At 34.6% G+C, this 19460-nt stretch overlaps 1 protein-coding gene across 1 annotated transcript; it reads right to left on the bottom strand.

Annotated features, from left to right (window-relative positions):
* Positions 1 to 4710: 4710 nt before the first annotated feature.
* LOC117984545 (odorant receptor 85c-like) lies at positions 4711 to 16905 on the bottom strand. The gene is made up of 8 exons (XM_069500361.1): positions 16795 to 16905; positions 14365 to 14550; positions 13880 to 14057; positions 13494 to 13590; positions 12100 to 12201; positions 6864 to 6952; positions 5446 to 5512; positions 4711 to 4808 (listed from the first exon to the last, which is right to left on the bottom strand). The coding sequence occupies exons 1-8, from the start codon at positions 16838 to 16840 to the stop codon at positions 4752 to 4754; spliced, it is 822 nt and encodes a 273-aa protein (XP_069356462.1). The 5' UTR covers positions 16841 to 16905; the 3' UTR covers positions 4711 to 4751.
* Positions 16906 to 19460: the final 2555 nt, after the last annotated feature.

Here is a 19460-nt window from a genome sequence, read left to right as displayed (position 1 = left end):
CATCAACGGGTTTGTCGAAGGTTCTCTCATGGCTTTTGCGTCAAAAACCACTGGAGACTATCATGAAGACATGAATGGAGAAAAGTTTACTGAATGGTTTACCTCAATGTTGTGTAGCCTCCCTGAACCATCTATTATAATTATGGACAACGCCCCATACCACTCGATGCAAATTGACAAGCCACCTGCCCAATCCCAAAAGAAAGCTGATATCGTCGCATGGCTTCGTAAAAATGGCGTAGATGCAAACATGAATATGTTAAAAGCGGAATTAGTACGTCTTTTAAAAGAAAACAAACCAACCAAGATCCGATACGTCATTGACGAAATAGCATTAGAACATGGGCACAGAGTTATACGGTTACCGCCTTACCATTGTGAGTATAATGCGATTGAGTTGGTGTGGGCTCAAATTAAGGGATATGCTGCAAGACACAATACAGAACCCCCATTTACCACAAAAAAAAATGCTAAAATTATTAGAAGAAGCTTGTGAACATGTGACTAAAGGAGACTGGGAAAAGGTTGTGAATAGAACTGTTAAATTAATAAGGGAAGATTATGAAAGAGATGTGAAAATAGATAATATTATAGAAAACGAACATATAATTATTAATGTATGTGATGATAGCAGTGACGACAGTGAAAATAGTAGTATGGACGAATCTGATTAATTATGGCCTTTTGTGGCACCTTTTTCGGTATCTTTTGTATTCATATGTTTCTTGTGTGCATATAAAGTATGTATATTCATTTTCGTTCAAATATTCAGTTCGTTCAAATAAATTAAATAAACATATACATTTTTGTTTTATTAAACCTATTTAATCAGGTACAAAAACAAAACTTAATTGTTTTTTGTTCGAGAATAAATTGACATTCCACATCACTATTGTAATGTGTCAAACCGGCCATCATAGCGTGCCGCTAGGTAGTGAATTTGTGGTTACATCACGAAATATATTAAAAAGCGTTGTACAATGGTACGGCAATCTTCGTGTGCGAGTCTGACTCGCACTTGTCCGGTTTATCTACATCTACACTAATATTATAAAGAGGAAAACTTTGTTTGTTTGTTTGTTTGTTTGTTTGTTTGTTTGTTTGTTTGTTTGTTTGTTTGTACTGAATAGGCTCAAAAACTACTGGACCGATTTTAAAAATTCTTTCACCATTCGAAAGCTACATTATCCACGAGTAACATAGGCTATATTTTATTTTGGAAAAAAATAGGGTTCCGTAAGATATTTGGGTTTTTCGGACACAAGGTGTAAAAAATCAACCAGAAAAGTTACTTATTTTGCGTACGCTGCCTAAACTATAAAAGATAGAACCATAAAATGTTCTAATTAATTGTAGATCTCTACACTAATATTATAAAGAGGAAAACTTTGTTTGTTTGTTTGTTTGTTTGTTTGTTTGTTTGTACTGAATAGGCTCAAAAACTACTGGACCGATTTTAAAAATTCTTTCACCATTCGAAAGCTACATTATCCACGAGTAACATAGGCTATATTTTATTTTGGAAAAAAATAGGGTTCCGTAAGATATTTGGGTTTTTCGGACACAAGGTGTAAAAAATCAACCAGAAAAGTTACTTATTTTGCGTACGCTGCCTAAACTATAAAAGATAGAACCATAAAATGTTCTAATTAATTGTAGATCTTATAAATATCTACAAAAAAGTCCGCGACACACTATACCCATCTATGTCGAGTGAGGCACAGCAACCATTTTTTTATTTAAAAATCTTGAATTTTTTTGGACTACATTTAAACGCGTTTATTTTACTCATGCTATTAATCCTTATCAAAATAAATGATTTCATCACTAAGAACAGTTTATGGAGATAATATTTGGTCTTTGAATGATTAAAATTGGACGTTTGGTTTTGAAGTTATGGCGAAATTAAAATATTACGATTTCTGCTGCACGGCCCGTTGTATATTATCTACACTAATATTATAAAGAGGAAAACTTTGTTTGTTTGTTTGTTTGTTTGTTTGTTTGTTTGTTTGTTTGTTTGTTTGTTTGTTTGTACTGAATAGGCTCAAAAACTACTGGACCGATTTTAAAAATTCTTTCACCATTCGAAAGCTACATTATCCACGAGTAACATAGGCTATATTTTATTTTGGAAAAAAATAGGGTTCCGTAAGATATTTGGGTTTTTCGGACACAAGGTGTAAAAAATCAACCAGAAAAGTTACTTATTTTGCGTACGCTGCCTAAACTATAAAAGATAGAACCATAAAATGTTCTAATTAATTGTAGATCTTATAAATATCTACAAAAAAGTCCGCGACACACTATACCCATCTATGTCGAGTGAGGCACAGCAACCATTTTTTTATTTAAAAATCTTGAATTTTTTTTGGACTACATTTAAACGCGTTTATTTTACTCATGCTATTAATCCTTATCAAAATAAATGATTTCATCACTAAGAACAGTTTATGGAGATAATATTTGGTCTTTGAATGATTAAAATTGGACGTTTGGTTTTGAAGTTATGGCGAAATTAAAATATTACGATTTCTGCTGCACGGCCCGTTGTCTACACTAATATTATAAAGAGGAAAACTTTGTTTGTTTGTTTGTTTGTTTGTTTGTTTGTTTGTTTGTTTGTTTGTTTGTTTGTTTGTACTGAATAGGCTCAAAAACTACTGGACCGATTTTAAAAATTCTTTCACCATTCGAAAGCTACATTATCCACGAGTAACATAGGCTATATTTTATTTTGGAAAAAAATAGGGTTCCGTAAGATATTTGGGTTTTTCGGACACAAGGTGTAAAAAATCAACCAGAAAAGTTACTTATTTTGCGTACGCTGCCTAAACTATAAAAGATAGAACCATAAAATGTTCTAATTAATTGTAGATCTTATAAATATCTACAAAAAAGTCCGCGACACACTATACCCATCTATGTCGAGTGAGGCACAGCAACCATTTTTTTATTTAAAAATCTTGAATTTTTTTTGGACTACATTTAAACGCGTTTATTTTACACATGCTATTAATCCTTATCAAAATAAATGATTTCATCACTAAGAACAGTTTATGGAGATAATATTTGGTCTTTGAATGATTAAAATTGGACGTTTGGTTTTGAAGTTATGGCGAAATTAAAATATTACGATTTCTGCTGCACGGCCCGTTGTATTATATATTTATTATTAGTTTGTTTGTAGGGGGTAATCTTTAGAACTACTGAACCGATTTTAAAAATTCTTTCACCAGTAGAAAGCTACATTATTCCTGAGTGACATAGGCTATACGGGATCTTTAAAAACCTAAATCTACGCGGGCGAAGCCGCGGGGATCAGCTAGTATTATATAAAGAGGTAATGTCGTTAAGTTTGTTTGTAGGGGGTAATCTTTAGAACTACTGAACCGATTTTAAAAATTCTTTCACCAGTAGAAAGCTACATTATTCCTGAGTGACATAGGCTATACGGGATCTTTAAAAACCTAAATCTACGCGGGCGAAGCCGCGGGGATCAGCTAGTATTATATAAAGAGGTAATGTCGTTAAGTTTGTTTGTAGGGGGTAATCTTTAGAACTACTGAACCGATTTTAAAAATTCTTTCACCAGTAGAAAGCTACATTATTCCTGAGTGACATAGGCTATACGGGATCTTTAAAAACCTAAATCTACGCGGGCGAAGCCGCGGGGATCAGCTAGTTATAACATATTTCAACATAGCTCAACGGGTTGCGAAGCTAAAGTGGCTATGGGCAGGGCACATAGTTCGTAAACCGATAGACGTTGGGGTGCCAAGGTACTGGAATGGCGACCTCGCACCGGAAGACGCAGTGTTGGAAGACCCCCCACTAGGTAGACGGACGACATCAGACGAGTCGCAGGGAGCCGCTGGATTCAGACGGCGCAAGACCGTGGCGTGTGAAAGTCCCTACAAGAGTCCAGCAGTGGACGTCTATCCGTTGATGATGACGATGATGATTTCCTAATTCCTATCACATAGGAGCTTTACCTAGGTACCTACCTATAGAGCGGCGGCGCTATAGTTAGGGATATCTACTCGTGTGCTATAGTTAGGGATATCTACTCGTGTGCTATAGACGGCGCGTGCCTCTGACGAGTGTTCAGCGGATTCAGTAAGAAATAATATGTTATGAATATGCATTTACCATATGCATTGTTTTATCCCCTCGCTCCAAGCCCTATTTGTTTGTCCCCACAACAAACCGCAAGCCAAAATAGGTACCTACAGTACGCGGCTGAAAGTAATGTACATCGGCCTTTAGAATGACATTTCGGCTTTGTAGAGCGTTGTCTCGGTCACTCATACCTATATAACCTATATAACCTATATGTTTTGTCGGTCTCAATGACAGAGACAATGCTCTACAAATCCGCTATCACCTAAAGGTCGATGTACATTACTTTCTGCCGCGTACTGTACCTACGCTTAGTTTAATTTTGTGCTAATTGGAACTTAGCTTCTACGATGGTTGGTAAAATAATAATACATAGACTAAGAAATTATATTTTATTTATGGACTATACCTACTAGTTGTATCAAGTACCAGTTGCATTTTAAATTCATCATAACTTTGAAATTCAAATTGAAAATTGATAGCGTGTTCACCTACCTATTGCTTCTAGTCTAGAACTAATCTAAAACTAATCTACATTTAATATTATCTATCTGAATATAGGAAATATCTATCTATTTGTTATTGAGTGTGCTGTATTGAGTAAAATTGACAATGATTTGTACAGCATTCTACGTTTCATACATCGTGGTTAGCAAAGAAATAAATGAATACGTCGTGTTCATTATCTGAAACAAAATTTAGAGTACCTATTTAAAATTAAAATACTTAAATATCAAAAGTTTGATGCGTAAACAAACTTAAAGAAGCTATTCAGAGCAAACGAGGAACAAAAATTTACTTATAATTTTCATTGTTTACTTTTTATATTAGGGTCCTCTTAGGTACACTACCGCAGAAAAGTCAATTTTCCCATAATGCGCGAGAAAGCGCACAAATACAAAGTCTCAAGAATTCTCGCTATAAAATCAACTGTATCATAGATGCCGCACTGTACTGCTACTCGCTTTGCACTAATTTCTGCAGATTCCTACGACATTGCCAATAATAGAAGCTTAAATTCTTCATAATGCTCGAGAATTTTCAACAAAATCAGGAAGCGTAATCCATTTTTGATCAAATATTTAACTTGTATGTCACACTATGGAAATATAGTTCAAAATGCACATATTGCTCCAAATATTCGCTTCGCTTTCCTTCCTGTTTCCGCCACGAATTAAGTTGTTTCTTATTTTGGGTGAAATCTCATAAAAATATTATAAAAGGTAATTAAAACATCATATTTTAATTAAGAATAGCATTAGCGTTTGAAGCAGCAAACGCTCTACAAAATCACCATTTTCTGAAAACCTAGCAACAACCTACCATTTTAAAAGTCTTCAAAGATATTTCAGTGAAACTCGTGGAACGGATGTAAGTAGCACGCTGTGACCTAAAAAATAAAATGTGTAAGAAATTAACAGCTTTTTAATGTCCTCAAAGGTAAAGCTTGTGCTGAAACATGTTAAACGATTTATATAAGATTGTATTTCAACCGTTTCATAAGAAAAACTGTGTGTGACCAAAAGAGATTTTGTATTATCATAAATCTATCAGTGCGCTATATAAGTTACGTTTTTTCTTTCTTAATAAAATAGGATTAATAGTTCGTAGATTTTTTTCTGAGATATCTAAATTACTAACTTAATAATATTAAATTAATAAACTAGCAATGGAATGTTTTACGCTAATTACTTAGAGCATGTAATTACTGAGGTTTTGTTTACATATTATTGAATTAAAAGTTCTTCCGAGTACTGCCAAGTGCCTATTGTATAGACGTATCTATTAGCAACCTTTATTCTTTATTCTTTATTTATTTGCATTCATGTCTTACATCATAGCATATATTATAATATTACAATATTACAACATGAAACCCCGTCAGGGCATTGCAAAGTATAACATTTGTACATTACGTCATAATATTATTACGTCATTCTAAACTTCGATACATAGTTATTTTAAGTTACAATTTCAAAATTGGAAAGTATAGCATACAATAATTATTTATACTATGTAATATTTCAAAACTTATTATGTGTTAACAATTATAAAATTTCAAGTAAGTAGGTATTTAAAATGTCACATATTTCTGTTAGAGAAGCTTTAAAATTATAATTAGTATTAGGTCTTGTCATTATAATATTATATTGGGGCCGATTCTCTAGTACACAATCTCTAAACTAAACTAAATTAACAGGTCTAAATCTAGTGCTTTCCTTTTCCGCAAGCAACATTATGAAAGGGATAGCAATAGGTTTAGACGTGATATTTTAGTTTAGTTTAGAGATTGTGTACAAAGGAATTAGCCACAATGTCATTCATAATAAAATTATTTATTGATCGCACTAATTAATTAAGTTTGTTATAATGTCAATTAGTTTCTTCTTTGTTAGGTAATGATTTAGTAATATTAGGTAGGTACAAGTATGTTAATATAAAATAGTTTCGATTATCAGTAAGAATGTCAGAGTATTAGTAGGTATTTAAAAATTCTTTGGTCTAAAGTCTAAACATACAAATAGGCACCTACCGCGGCTTCGCTTCAAACATCTGTATGAAATTCAAACTTTCTAGATCCAAGGATTTGGATCACAGCATAGACTGTGTCTATTTTACTGAGTTTGATTGGTTAAAATTCAAATAAGAATCAAACTTCGTTTGTATGAATCGCACCCGGAAGAAAAGTCTCTTTTAAAGCTGGGTAGCGGGGGCCGCTAGGTATAAATTATCACTCTTACCTTAAAATGATCAGTAAAATTATCTTTCTGTTACTGCAAGACAGATCCTCCCATGGACTATTATATACAGCGGTAGCAACGTCCAAAGCCTAAAAACACCATTAATCAGAAACCTATCTTACTACCATACACATTACTAATCATTTGCAACTATATCAGCTGGTAAATTATGGGAACCACTGAACTGGGCACATACAAGTACGCTGGAGCCTGGAAGATGTGTAGGTATACATACAAAACACAAAATGATAGATTTATGACGATTTAAAACGTTCCACCGAGCCATCACCGAGCGTACCGGGAATTAAAATTGACCCTTTGTGTCAAAATATTATGGTATTCATGTCGACACTATGTTAGTTACATTAGGGCGGCTGCCCGGAGCTGGTTGAGAAGTCAGAATCCGTTTTTGATTGGTATATGGTTTAATTACTGTTTTACAAAATGGTATATATTAAAATTAAAGAGTAGTGTACGTCCGTTCGCGTCGATGATCGTACACGAAGGCGCCAATGTGTGCTTCTTCGGCAGGTAGCTCACGTTGCGCTGATGGGGCAGTCAGCCAGCGTAACACCTCCCCCATTGGTTGCGCAATTATTCGGGGATGTTGAAAGTGGAGCCGAATATTGCGGCATACTGGTAGTATTAAAAGTTCTTGATTCATGGAATGATGGTTGAGCTGCTCTCTCTGAGCCTCCTTAGACAGAGAGATAGGCGTGGATTATCACGTTTCATCTACCTCCTGTAACAGTATGATTTTAGTAGATGTGTTCTCCGGATCAGTTGGTTCTTCAGTCAGTGATATCTTCTGCTTGCGTAAATTTAAAGAATTGACCTTCGGGCATTCAGCCTCTATGTAAATGAAAACCTTAGAATTGGTTGAGATAAGAGTGTGCAGGTGGTACTATAGTATTACGTTACTTGAAATAAGCTAAACTGATAAAATACGCTAAATGTAACCGGAAACATCACGACTACGGATCAGTTCTGTAAATGATGCGTTACTCTAAATGTCTAATAACTAGGTACCTAAGTTTCTATGTCGAATAAAGACTTTTAATATTACTGCTAAAATGTATAATATCAAAAATGAAGTGATAGTATTTGTACTAAGTCAAATAGTCGAAGAAGGCTATATAGTTATAACTCGTAATTTCTTGCATATTTTATCTAGAAATTTACAAAAATTCGAGCAGTGAGCATATAGCTAAAATTGCTCATTATTCTTATTAGTCACTCTGTGACATAAGTAAGAGCTTTCCTGGTTTTATCTGATTTAGTGAAAGGGTAGTTACATGTAGTTTTTAAATTTAGGAAATCTCTGAAAAATAGGTAAAACTATCGAGGACAAAGTTATAAAGGTACATAGGTATAAACTTCGGTATAAAATAGATTTCTTATTTAAAAGCATTAATTGAATAAAATAATGTAGTTATAGTGTTCCTATCAGTAGGATGAAATTCGATCGTGGGAATGTCGCCAGGGCTTGGTAGAAAGATACCTAACTGCTAATCTAAAAATGTAATATGAAAATTCATTTTATGTGGGCCTTTTAAATCGGGATTTCGGAAAGGGTTTTTTTTTTTCGATTTTTTCTAGAAGTATATATGTGTATAGCTTGATTATGTGTCACTGAACTTTGGATAGGAATTTCGGGATTTTTTGGTAAGTTAGTGCAAGTGGTGTCAGTACGAGATGAATTTTTGACCATTGATTTCGAAAATTTAACAGATTTTGATTGTTTTGAGCGATTAAAACAAACTGGTATAGTTTCTTTCAACTGATCGTCTGCAGTAGGGTTCATTTTCTTAACAATCGTAAAATTGTATTCAGCTAATTTTAAGTTCCAACGCGTAATACGAGGACTCGGGTCTTTTAAATTCGATAACTCAGGAAAATCGGAAATTATTTTAAACTGTCTGCTAAAGAGATATGGTCTAAAGTACTTAGTTGCCCAGACTACTGCAAGAAGGTCTTTTTCTGTTTTAGAATATTTAATCTCGCCATCATTTAAAGTACGTGAGGCGTATGCTATCGGTAGGTCGGCGCCAATAGGGCCTTGGGATAGCACTGCATTTAAAGTCATATCAGAGGCAAAGGTTGTCAAATTAAATTCCTGTTTAAAATCAGGATAAGCTAGAACTGGGATACCTTTTACAAGAATTTTACAATTTTCGAAAGAATTAATGAAATCCGTATCATGATTGAGTTTTGCTCCTTTTTTCAAGCAAGATGTGAGACTTTGCAAAAGTGACCAAGCCTTTACTTGGTCACTTTTGCAAAGTCTGGTATAAATCTTCTATAGAAACCAAGGATTCCTAAAAATTCTTTGATTTCTTTGCGAGTTTGAGGTAATGGAAAATTTAAAATAGATGAAATATAATCTGGATTCGATTGTATGCCGTGCGGAGAATAGATATGGCATAGAGGCGTTTCGTGTTTAAAGAACTCCGATTTATCTATTTTAATTTTAAAATTCAAATTCCTTAATCTTTCTAAAACAGCACTTAAATTCATTATATGCTCCTGTAATGATGTAGAGAAAACTAAAATTTTTCCTAAGTAAGCTATGGAATTTGGCAGGCCTTGAAGATCATTATCGCTAAAATGTTGAAAAGTATCATTATTTAAATTAAGACCTAGAGTTGTAAAGTACAAGCACCTCCCTAACTTGTCTAAAACGTTGGTTAAAATCGAAATCGGACACGAGTTTTCTATCGTCTGGAAGTGAAATTGTCGAAATTCATCAATTGAATTATCATTTTTAAAATAAAATACATCGGAATATTCTTTGGTTTAATTAATTAAATTAGTGGCCTCTTCTTCATTTAACTGATCTATGGGCAACCGTGATAATATGAACTCGTAATTCTGCTTATCGCCAGCAGCGGTGTCAATTTCATTTTCACACCGCCGGGTCGGTATGTATTCTTGGGAATTATAATATTGGTCCGATATAATATTATACACAGGAATTTTAGTTTCTGGAGTTTCCAATATACCGTGTAGATTTAAGTCCACCTGTGGGCAATTTTTTGGATCAGGGTGAGGTTGGCATGGGATATAAGTATTTGAAGGGTATTGAGGTTCTGAAGGAACGTGTTTTTGGGACATTGAGTATCTTCGTGATCTAGGAGGAAATTTTATCTCACTATAATAATTTCGCTGTGAATAAAAAGAATAAGGTCTACGAGTATGCTTATGATAATTTTGAAAAAATTTAACTCTGTTCTGCAGATGTATTATATTTAATTCTTCTTTGGCAAATTCGAGAGCAGTTTGCAATGTGGGGGGTCTCATACACCTTACTCTTGACCCTAAAGGTTCTCTTAAACCTTTTAAGAAGGTTTTAAGGGCTAATTTTTGGTAGAGAGTTCTTTTTACATCTACAGTAGTTTTGACAGTGTCGTGTAGCTCTACGTACGTAATAAGTGTACAGAGTAAATTTTGAACCTTTTCGCAAAAGATTTGTACTGTATCTGGACCTTGAGTTAAATATGATAAGTCTGTAAGTAAAGCTATTTCATCGCGGTAATCGGAAAAGCTGTTAATTAATGTAGCCTTAATTTTATTCCAATCATCGGAAATTCCGTTAGTTGATATGGCTCTTGCTGCAGATCCGGTAATTTTATTAAGAATTCCGCTAATCAAGGAAAGGTTTGAAAGCTCATACTCTTGAGATGGATTTAAAAATGAGCGCACTAATTGGTCGGCTAAATTAATAAATCTCGTTAAAGTATAAGAATTTCCATCGAAATTCGGTAAAAACTTAAGGGACTTATTTATTCTATCTAACAATTCTACTTGACTAAGTTCCGGCATTTTTTAAAAAATATATCTATTATATCAAATAATTAACACAATAAATGAAAGTAATACCTATACTTAAACTACGCGGGTGAGCAAAATGTTGTAATATGTTATAGTACCCTGCGCAAAAATTAATATAACAACCAATAAAAAGGATTTCATGTACTTACAAAACCAAAGTCGCTGGCGAGCTTCGATCCATCGATTTTCAGTATGACTCGAAGTCTTCAGCGGCAGCTCCTATGACAGCAGCTCCTGGTAGGTTCCCTAGTCCTGTCAAGGAAGTTGATGGCCTTGACCAGATTTTTAGGGTATGCACCACGACGACCTTGAAGATCCAGGACTATCCTTTAAGACTGCGCCAGTTACATTAGGGCGGCTGCCCGGAGCTGGTTGAGAAGTCAGAATCCGTTTTTGATTGGTATATGGTTTAATTACTGTTTTACAAAATGGTATATATTAAAATTAAAGAGTAGTGTACGTCCGTTCGCGTCGATGATCGTACACGAAGGCGCCAATGTGTGCTTCTTCGGCAGGTAGCTCACGTTGCGCTGATGGGGCAGTCAGCCAGCGTAACATGTTGACAAATGTTTTATCTCTAACATGTTGTGTAAAAACAGTCACATGACGCTCACTGCTGCTATCAGTGCCAAAATAGCGAAAATCAAGTTTCTTCAAAACAAGTGTGCACTCGCAGACCGCAGTTCCAGCGTAATTGTAATAGTGGAGGTCAGTGGGCTAAACAGCTTAATTTTGATTCTCTTTTATTACAAACTAGCCGAACCGCCCAGGCTTCGCTCGGGTGGAGTTTGAAAATTGAGGGGGAGGTTGAATTCAATTTTTCTCACCGTAAGAACCATCCTCGTACTTCAAGGAATATTATAAAAAAAGAATTAGCGAAATCGGTTCAACGGTTCTCGAGATTTATGATGACCAACACATTTGGTGATTCATTTTTATATTATAGAGATCTTACAATAGATTTGTCAATGCCTTTTTGTATGTAACAATTCTTTTACATACAAAAATTTTCCCACACAAATGACTTTTTAAAATACAATACTACCTATCTGAACTTTAGACTTCAACTGTTCAATCTTCATACTATAAATTATTTGTGAGGACGGAAGATGGTATTATGTTGAATTGATATTATGACTAAATAAAACACTGCAACTTAAATTTTTATGTTAATTTACTAATTGATAAGTAAATAATTTATCTTACGTCCTGAATTAGTCCAAAAACATTTCAAGGAATCAGATGTATAAGTATGCGACAGGTTGAAATGGCAATCGGGGAGCGAATGCCCGCGCGGAACCCGGTGCGGGCGAGTGCGGATGACGTACTGGTGTGCTGGGCGTCTCTCCTACCCCGATTGCCATCTCAACCTGTCGCGTATGTTAGGTATCTAATGCTATTTTACCGAATCAGTAGCAAGTTGTCCATGTTTGCAGCAGTGATAAATATTGACAATTAATACGACTGAAGCCATGAGGTTCTCTAAGCCTGTCAGTCTACTATTTATCTAAAAAAAACAATAACTACATGAAACTGAAACCAGCCGTTGAAAATAAAAGATTTCTAAGATTTTTTAACTAAATAGGCTTGCGCTTAACAGCTATCACACCAAAGTGGAATGATGCACCTGAGGTGGAGCGCGCTTGCCAAAAGTGCCTATACACTCTTCTTATGGAGGTCCCAAAATTGTAATTGGTGGAGAAAACGTAAGCCGGAAGGGCCATTCCATATTCTAGCATTACATATTAGAAACGAGGAAGCGCATCTCTTCGTACGAGTCCGTAGAATTTCAACTAGGTATGTAGGGATGCAGACTTTTACGATGCCTCGCGTTCTGATATAGCAAAAAATGGCAAGGGGGAACTCAATCAAATTATTATTTGATCGAGTTCTCCCTCGCCATTTTTTGCTGTTGGTTATTACGCAACTTTGAATAATTAATAGTTAGCTAAATTTTTAAATAGGTACCTACATAGCACAAAGTTTAGGTACCTACTCTTTACAAAATTACCGTTCACAGTAGTTAATTTAATATATACTACTGTAAATTACGACTTTGGGTTATTTTCTATAGCACAAAGTTGTCTTTATGAGTTTTTATAATACCTAAATGATTTACAGTAACAATTTTACTATCCATCTCAAAATGTGAAGAATTTATAATTATTTATAATTTATTTATTTATTATTAGTTAATTAGAACGGCCATAAAGCCCAATTACACTAATTAAACTACGAGTACAAACTAACATACACATACTTACAAAAATTGTTAAAATTATAAATTTTAAAAAGCAAATTTATAAATTTTCACAAAAGTGCAAGATCTGACCCATGAGGTCAGCCCATTTGTCAGCAAATATGTCACAGCGAGGGGACTCCTTCAGCAGCGCGTTGAGCGCAGCCAAAGTGCGCGGTATGGGCACACGAGTCTACTCGTGTGGTATGGGTGACCAGTAGGGCGATTGTCTAAAACCTGCATCAATCATTATTACAATCTCAATTGTTCTGATTGGCTGAATTTGTGCGATTCTTTTTGCAACAATGCATTGTGGCCAATAGTGAGCGAGCATTAACCAATCAGAGATGATTGCGATCGTGACATTGTAGCTGTCAAACAACCGCGGTAGGGCCACTGGAGCGCGCTACCGTGCGACTAAACGGACTTACGAAAAATTTGGAGCGGTGGCGGAGATAGCTGTAATTAGAAGGTGCATAAACGCAGCAGATCTTGTCAGAGCAGAATATCGCCATAATTGAAATTAACTTAATTAAGTAGGTATCTAATTTATAACTTACTTTAGCTGCAATTCCGTAGAAACAGATGGTTATACATAAAAAGAAAACACGAATAGCAAAAATTACACCGTAGGCATCACCGAGTTGCGCCAACATACTGTGGATAAAATTACAACTAAGTAGGTGTAATAGTATAATTATAATGTCGAAAAAATACGACTGTAGTACGGAACCCTCCTTGCGCGAGCCTGACTCGCACTTGGCCGGTTTTTTTTTTTAATTTATAGCCCACCAAATTTGCGGATAACGTCTCTAACTATGTATCAATGAAAGAATTTTTAAAATTAGATAATTAGTTTCTGAGATCATCCTCTACATACAAACTCACAAACTAACAAATTTTACCTCTACAATATATATAATTTTACCTCTATGATATAACTTACTCCAATAACGTAGAATGTTTTTGAATAGTTTGTTTTAATTTAACGTCAATATCTGCATCTTTTGCTTTAATTATTTCTTTGAAATCTTCCTGGAGCAATACAAATAGTGTACTTAATTGGTTCATAGAAACGGAAATAAAAAATAAACTGCCAAGTACTGCGTACGTCATCGTCCAAACTGAAATATTTAGATAATGATCATGTTGAAAACCGAGAAGTCTCGCAAATTGCTATTTCGCTGGAACCATGTCTCATTAATATCGAAATGACGTCATTTTGACGTCATCCAAAATAAAAATATACCATCAGCTCGAAATTTCAGTCTAGTGCTGACGTCACTAAAATGGCGGCCACGCGCATTAGCAATTTGCGGGACTTATTCATTACGTCACTCATGGAAAATACTAGGTACTTCTATAGTATAAAAATACTTTTTTAACTAAAATTATAATTTCATCTATTCGATTAATGAAAATGAATCTTACTCATTGAAAAGTCAAACAAATAAAAGACAACGAATAATACGATATTGTTTTGGTAATCAAAAGGCAACGTGAATTTCACCGGCGTGAGGTAAAGGACGTCACGTTTCAGGACTTTCTTGATGAGTATTATAAGTAGCGGTATGTCAAAATAACAGTGTAGGTATACTGCTAGCAAGAAGCAGTAAACTGAAAAAAAAATTGCTTATTGGCATTGATGCTTCTCATAATAATATAATTAAACTAAATTGACTAATCTAAAAGTAGAACTATGTTGAAAGCTATCGCTATACCTACTCTATTCAAATTTGTATATGGGGTTCTCTCTGTTACGTGATCAAAATATATAAAAGGAAAAGGTGACTGACTGACTGACTGACTGATCTATCAACGCACAGCTCAAACTACTGGACCGATCGGGCTGAAATTTGGCATGCAGATAGCTATTATGACGTAGGCATCCGCTAAGAAAGATTTTTGGAAAATTCAACCCCTAAGGGGATGAAATAGGGGTTTGAAATTTGTGTAGTCAATCAATCACAAACAAACCTATGTTTTCCGTATACTGTATTAGAGAATCTACGTTATCAAAAAACATTCGGAATTCAATTTGAAAACATAGGATCGTTTGTGATTGCCTTTGTTATTTATATGAGACTATATGATGCCCGCGACTTCGTTCGCGTGGATTTAGGTTTATTAAAAATGCCACGGCAACCCTTTGATTTGCCGGGATAAAAAAAAGTCCTTCCCCGGAAAAGGGGATGTCCTTCCCCGGAATAAAAGCTAGCCCTGTACCACATTTCGTCATGCAGACAGACACACTTCCGCATTTATAATATTAGTATGTATTGCATAACAGAGAGAGCCCTATTAATACTAACTTCTCTACACGGATAGAGTTAGATACTTAGTATGACTGCAAAGAAATTAATGAGTGCAAATTCAGTGTTCTTTGCTAAAAATAAAAACCGACTTCGTTACATAAACACTAAAAATTGAAAAATAATTTAATTTATTACCGAATATATTATGTATACAAGAGTTATTATAGTTCCATAATAATACTTTTTGGTGCCGGTGCCAATTAGCTTTAGCTGTGCGAATCGTCTAGACTTCATATTTTTATGGGACTCCACAATGGCACCTCATTGGCACCGACCCCAAAAAATATTATTATGGAACTTTATTAACTCTTGTATACATAATATATTCGGTAATAAATTAAATTATTTTTCAATTTTTAGTGTTGATGTAACGAAGTCGGTTTTTATTTTTTTTGTAAAAATTTTTTATTTCACAATTTTTAGTGGCCCCATGGAATTATGCTATGACTGGTTAAAAATCTACTGTTTACTAAGCTATTACACTGATCGCGAGCAATTTACTCTTATCCGTTGAGGAGTTCCAGTATCTATCTTCGAAGATGTTCATCAGATCTTCACCAAATTGAAATGGGACCAACTTTGAAGTATACCCTTTCAAACAAAAAAATAATTTTCAAAATCGGTCTAGGCGTTTTCGAGTTATCGGGGAACATACATTAAAAAAAAAAGATTCCGACGAATTGAGAACCTCCTCCTTTTTTTGAAGTCGGTTAAAAATAGCTGCAATACCTACTTTTATAATCACCATCAATTTATTTTTAGAGATTTGTTGAATCAGCACTATGTTTATTGATTTATAAAATAATATCGTCCATTTAGATTTATTAGTAACTCTTGATTTATAATTTATTTTCATCTCACTCGCTCGGAAACTATCCTTTTGCCCTTTCAAATCTGAGTAGAAAGTGGTAATTTTGCTCTCTAGGGCGCAAAGTACGAGTTAAAATTCGAACGTGACGAACTGGCGTCTATGGTTGCGTAGGTACCTACTTACTTTTTTCTTTCTATTAAAAATACTACGTGTTAATGAAACGTTTAGAAAAGCAGTTCGTCCTTACTGCCTTGACTATTTATTATTATTTACTAACTGTTTAAGTGACACGTAGGAACTTTTATTTGTATTAAATTAAAATATAATTCATTTCTATTTTTATTTAGGTAATTAAATTAAACAATCTGTTTCAGATTTATTGAGTAAACAATATAATGAAGTTCATTGAATTATAAAAATGTTTTTTTTGTGGTAAGAATTTTAAATTTGAATTCTGAACGCACCTGAAAAAAACTTTATTCATTTATAGAATCTTCTTGAATTAGAACCTCCTTCACTGCCTGACTTGTGGCCTGTTAATATAGACACTTCTTATTGAAACCTTCACGGTACTGGCCCCTCTTGTATCAAGCATCTAGCGTTTTCCTCGCTGTAGTGAGATGAAAAGTTGTGTGTTTCGCACGGCTGCAAATTTATTTGCGCTTGAGCCTTTGAATTCTTGCGACAAAGCAACTAGTGTACAGCCTTGCATAACTAGTAACTATTAATACTTACCACGTTGGTACGAATCAATTTGTTTCACTTGGTCCCGTTTCAACATGATTTGTATAGGACGTAAACTGTCGTCATTTCTCCATAGTTTTTCTAACTTAAAAACATAGTTTCTTATTTTTCCCTTGATCAGAACCAAATGTAAGTAAAGTAACGGAGCTGAAAGATAAATAATCTATATATATAAAATTCAAAGTCCTGACTGACTGACTGACTGACATAGATATCAACGCACAGCCTAAACCGCTGGTCCTAAAGACATGAAATTTGGAGGGTCTATTCTTTGTAAAGAGTAGGTATCCACTAAGAAAGGATTTTTCGAAATTCCACCCCTAAGTGGGTTAAATGGGGGATGGAAGTTTGTATGAAAGTCGGTCATTTTTCAAGTTATTTGCATGAAAATTGGTATTTGGGATTTCGGTTACAAATGAAGAAATATGTGTCTCAGAATTTTTTGAAAATTTGTCCATAAGGGTGGTAAAATAGGGATGAAAGTTTGTATGTGAAATCAACGCACAGCCTATACCGCTGGTCCTAAAGACATGAAATTTAGAGGGTCTATTCTCTGAAAAGAGTAAGTATCCACTAAAAAAGGATTTTTCGAAATTCCACCCCTTAGTGGGTTAAATGGTTGACCTCGCACAGCCTGGTTAACCCAAATACCAATTTTCATGCAAATAACATTTGTCAAGTTATTTGCATGAAAATTGGTATTTGGGTTTTCGGTCACAAATGAAGAAATACCGTGTACAAAATACACTGAAGTTTTAGAATAATAACGCCCTAATATCTCTTGCGTCAATTAATTTGACTAAATTCTTACCAAACAAATATTTAATTTTAACATAGCTTTTTCCCACGTATTCATCCACGTGGCTTTATTTTTTAAACCTATAGGTAGGTTCCCAGGTAGTGTTGCAAGTGTGTATGGCCTATCCTGTGGTGGTATGTGTTTAAGCTTGGTGCTCAATAAAATGATTAAGATATTTCAGGGTGTCAAGGTAACTATCCATTCCTCGCAACAGAAAAACGACAGCAGTAAACACCAACGGCATACAAAAGTATACAAGTATGAATTAATTTATACTTACTTTCAATGGTGACGTAACAAAAGGATATTTCTGCAGCCAATTCAAGCAAGTCCGTACCGCTATTTATTGCCTGAATCACATATCGCCAGTGGTTGTACGCAGTTATGATGAAACACAAAAATATTACAACGGGCGTGTATTTAAATTTAAAAAGAAAAACATTTCTCTCATTAAAAATATCAATGCCTGTACATCGAAAATATTTTAATACCGTCAAATACGGTTTAAAAAATTCAGCGTTAATCTTTTCTAGATCTGCCATACTTCCAAATTGTTACAATGACTGAAAACTCCATACAATACCGGCGTATTTAAATTGTTTCGATAAAGACAACGAGTTACAAAATAAATGTTGAAACCGTTAAATAAATTTGTTTTGGTGGATTTCATGAACGATGCGAGTGTGCCAATTTTTAGACAAATAATATGTGTCCGTGCCAATTTGGTGTCGATATGTTCCCTCGAAAAAGCAATAAAAATAATAAGTTATTTTATTAACTATCGGAATAATTAATATAAAATGCAAATGTTTTGCTAAACTAAAAATAGGTCGTACTCTCGTAGTAATGTATCCATTGATATGTGACCTACCTGACTACGATTCCACTTCTTCGAAATCAGCATTACTAAAAGTAAGTCATATTAATAACTGTGACGAGAATGTGAAACAAGAGAACTTAAAGTTATTTAATACCGCCTCCAAATTTTGTTTTCTTTGTTTTTGTTGCACAAATAAAATAACTGCTTTTATGCTTAGGTACCTACGATATTCGTGCTTTGATTCTTATATAATTTTAGGTTGAAGTAAAGTGCATGTTTCTTTTAGTTTTATGTATATCACATGTCACAATCCCATCACAAGCAGTCATTTTGTAAGCATACATCACACATTAAAGTAAATTACCATTCGAAAGTTCCTGTTTTGTTATTATTACTAAGAAATACGCTAACGTTACATTTAAGTACCCTTCTATTAGTCATATTTATTTACTTGTAATTTGTTTCATAATAATTATTTACTGAACCCATTTAAAAATCCATCTCCCTTTTAAAATTTTGTAAAGAGATAGATAGCTTGCATCTTGGAGACAGACTTGGAATATTTTTAACACGGAAACTCAGAAAGGCTTTTAAAAAACCTAGACACACGCGGATGAAGTTTCAGGCATGAAATAAAACTTAGTACAGTTGTTGTTGGAACTTACAGGAAGGTTTCTGATACAGTACCATCAACCAGTCGCGCGCGAGTCGTTCCTACAAAGCGGCCAAAGACAAAGCGGCATTGCAATGCATGCGGCAGTCGCGGCAGTTTCTAAATAAAACATTTCTACAGTACCCGGCGGGAAATGATGTACATCGACCTTTGGAAAGAGATAGCGGTTTTGTAGAGCGTTATCTCTGTGGTTGAGACCGACAAAACGTCGCATAGGTATGAGTGACAGAGACAACGCTGAAATCCCTTTCTAAAGGTCGATGTACAATAATTTCTGCCGGCTACTGTAATAAAAAGTCGGTGTGGTGGTGATTTAACTATAGTACGCGACAGGTCGAGATGGCAATCAACGTGGGGACGCCCCG

This window comes from Maniola hyperantus, chromosome 8 (genome assembly GCF_902806685.2).
Source record: "Maniola hyperantus chromosome 8, iAphHyp1.2, whole genome shotgun sequence".
In the NCBI taxonomy this organism is placed as follows: Eukaryota; Metazoa; Arthropoda; class Insecta; order Lepidoptera; family Nymphalidae; genus Maniola; species Maniola hyperantus.
This window is presented reverse-complemented; position numbering and strand designations above follow the sequence as displayed.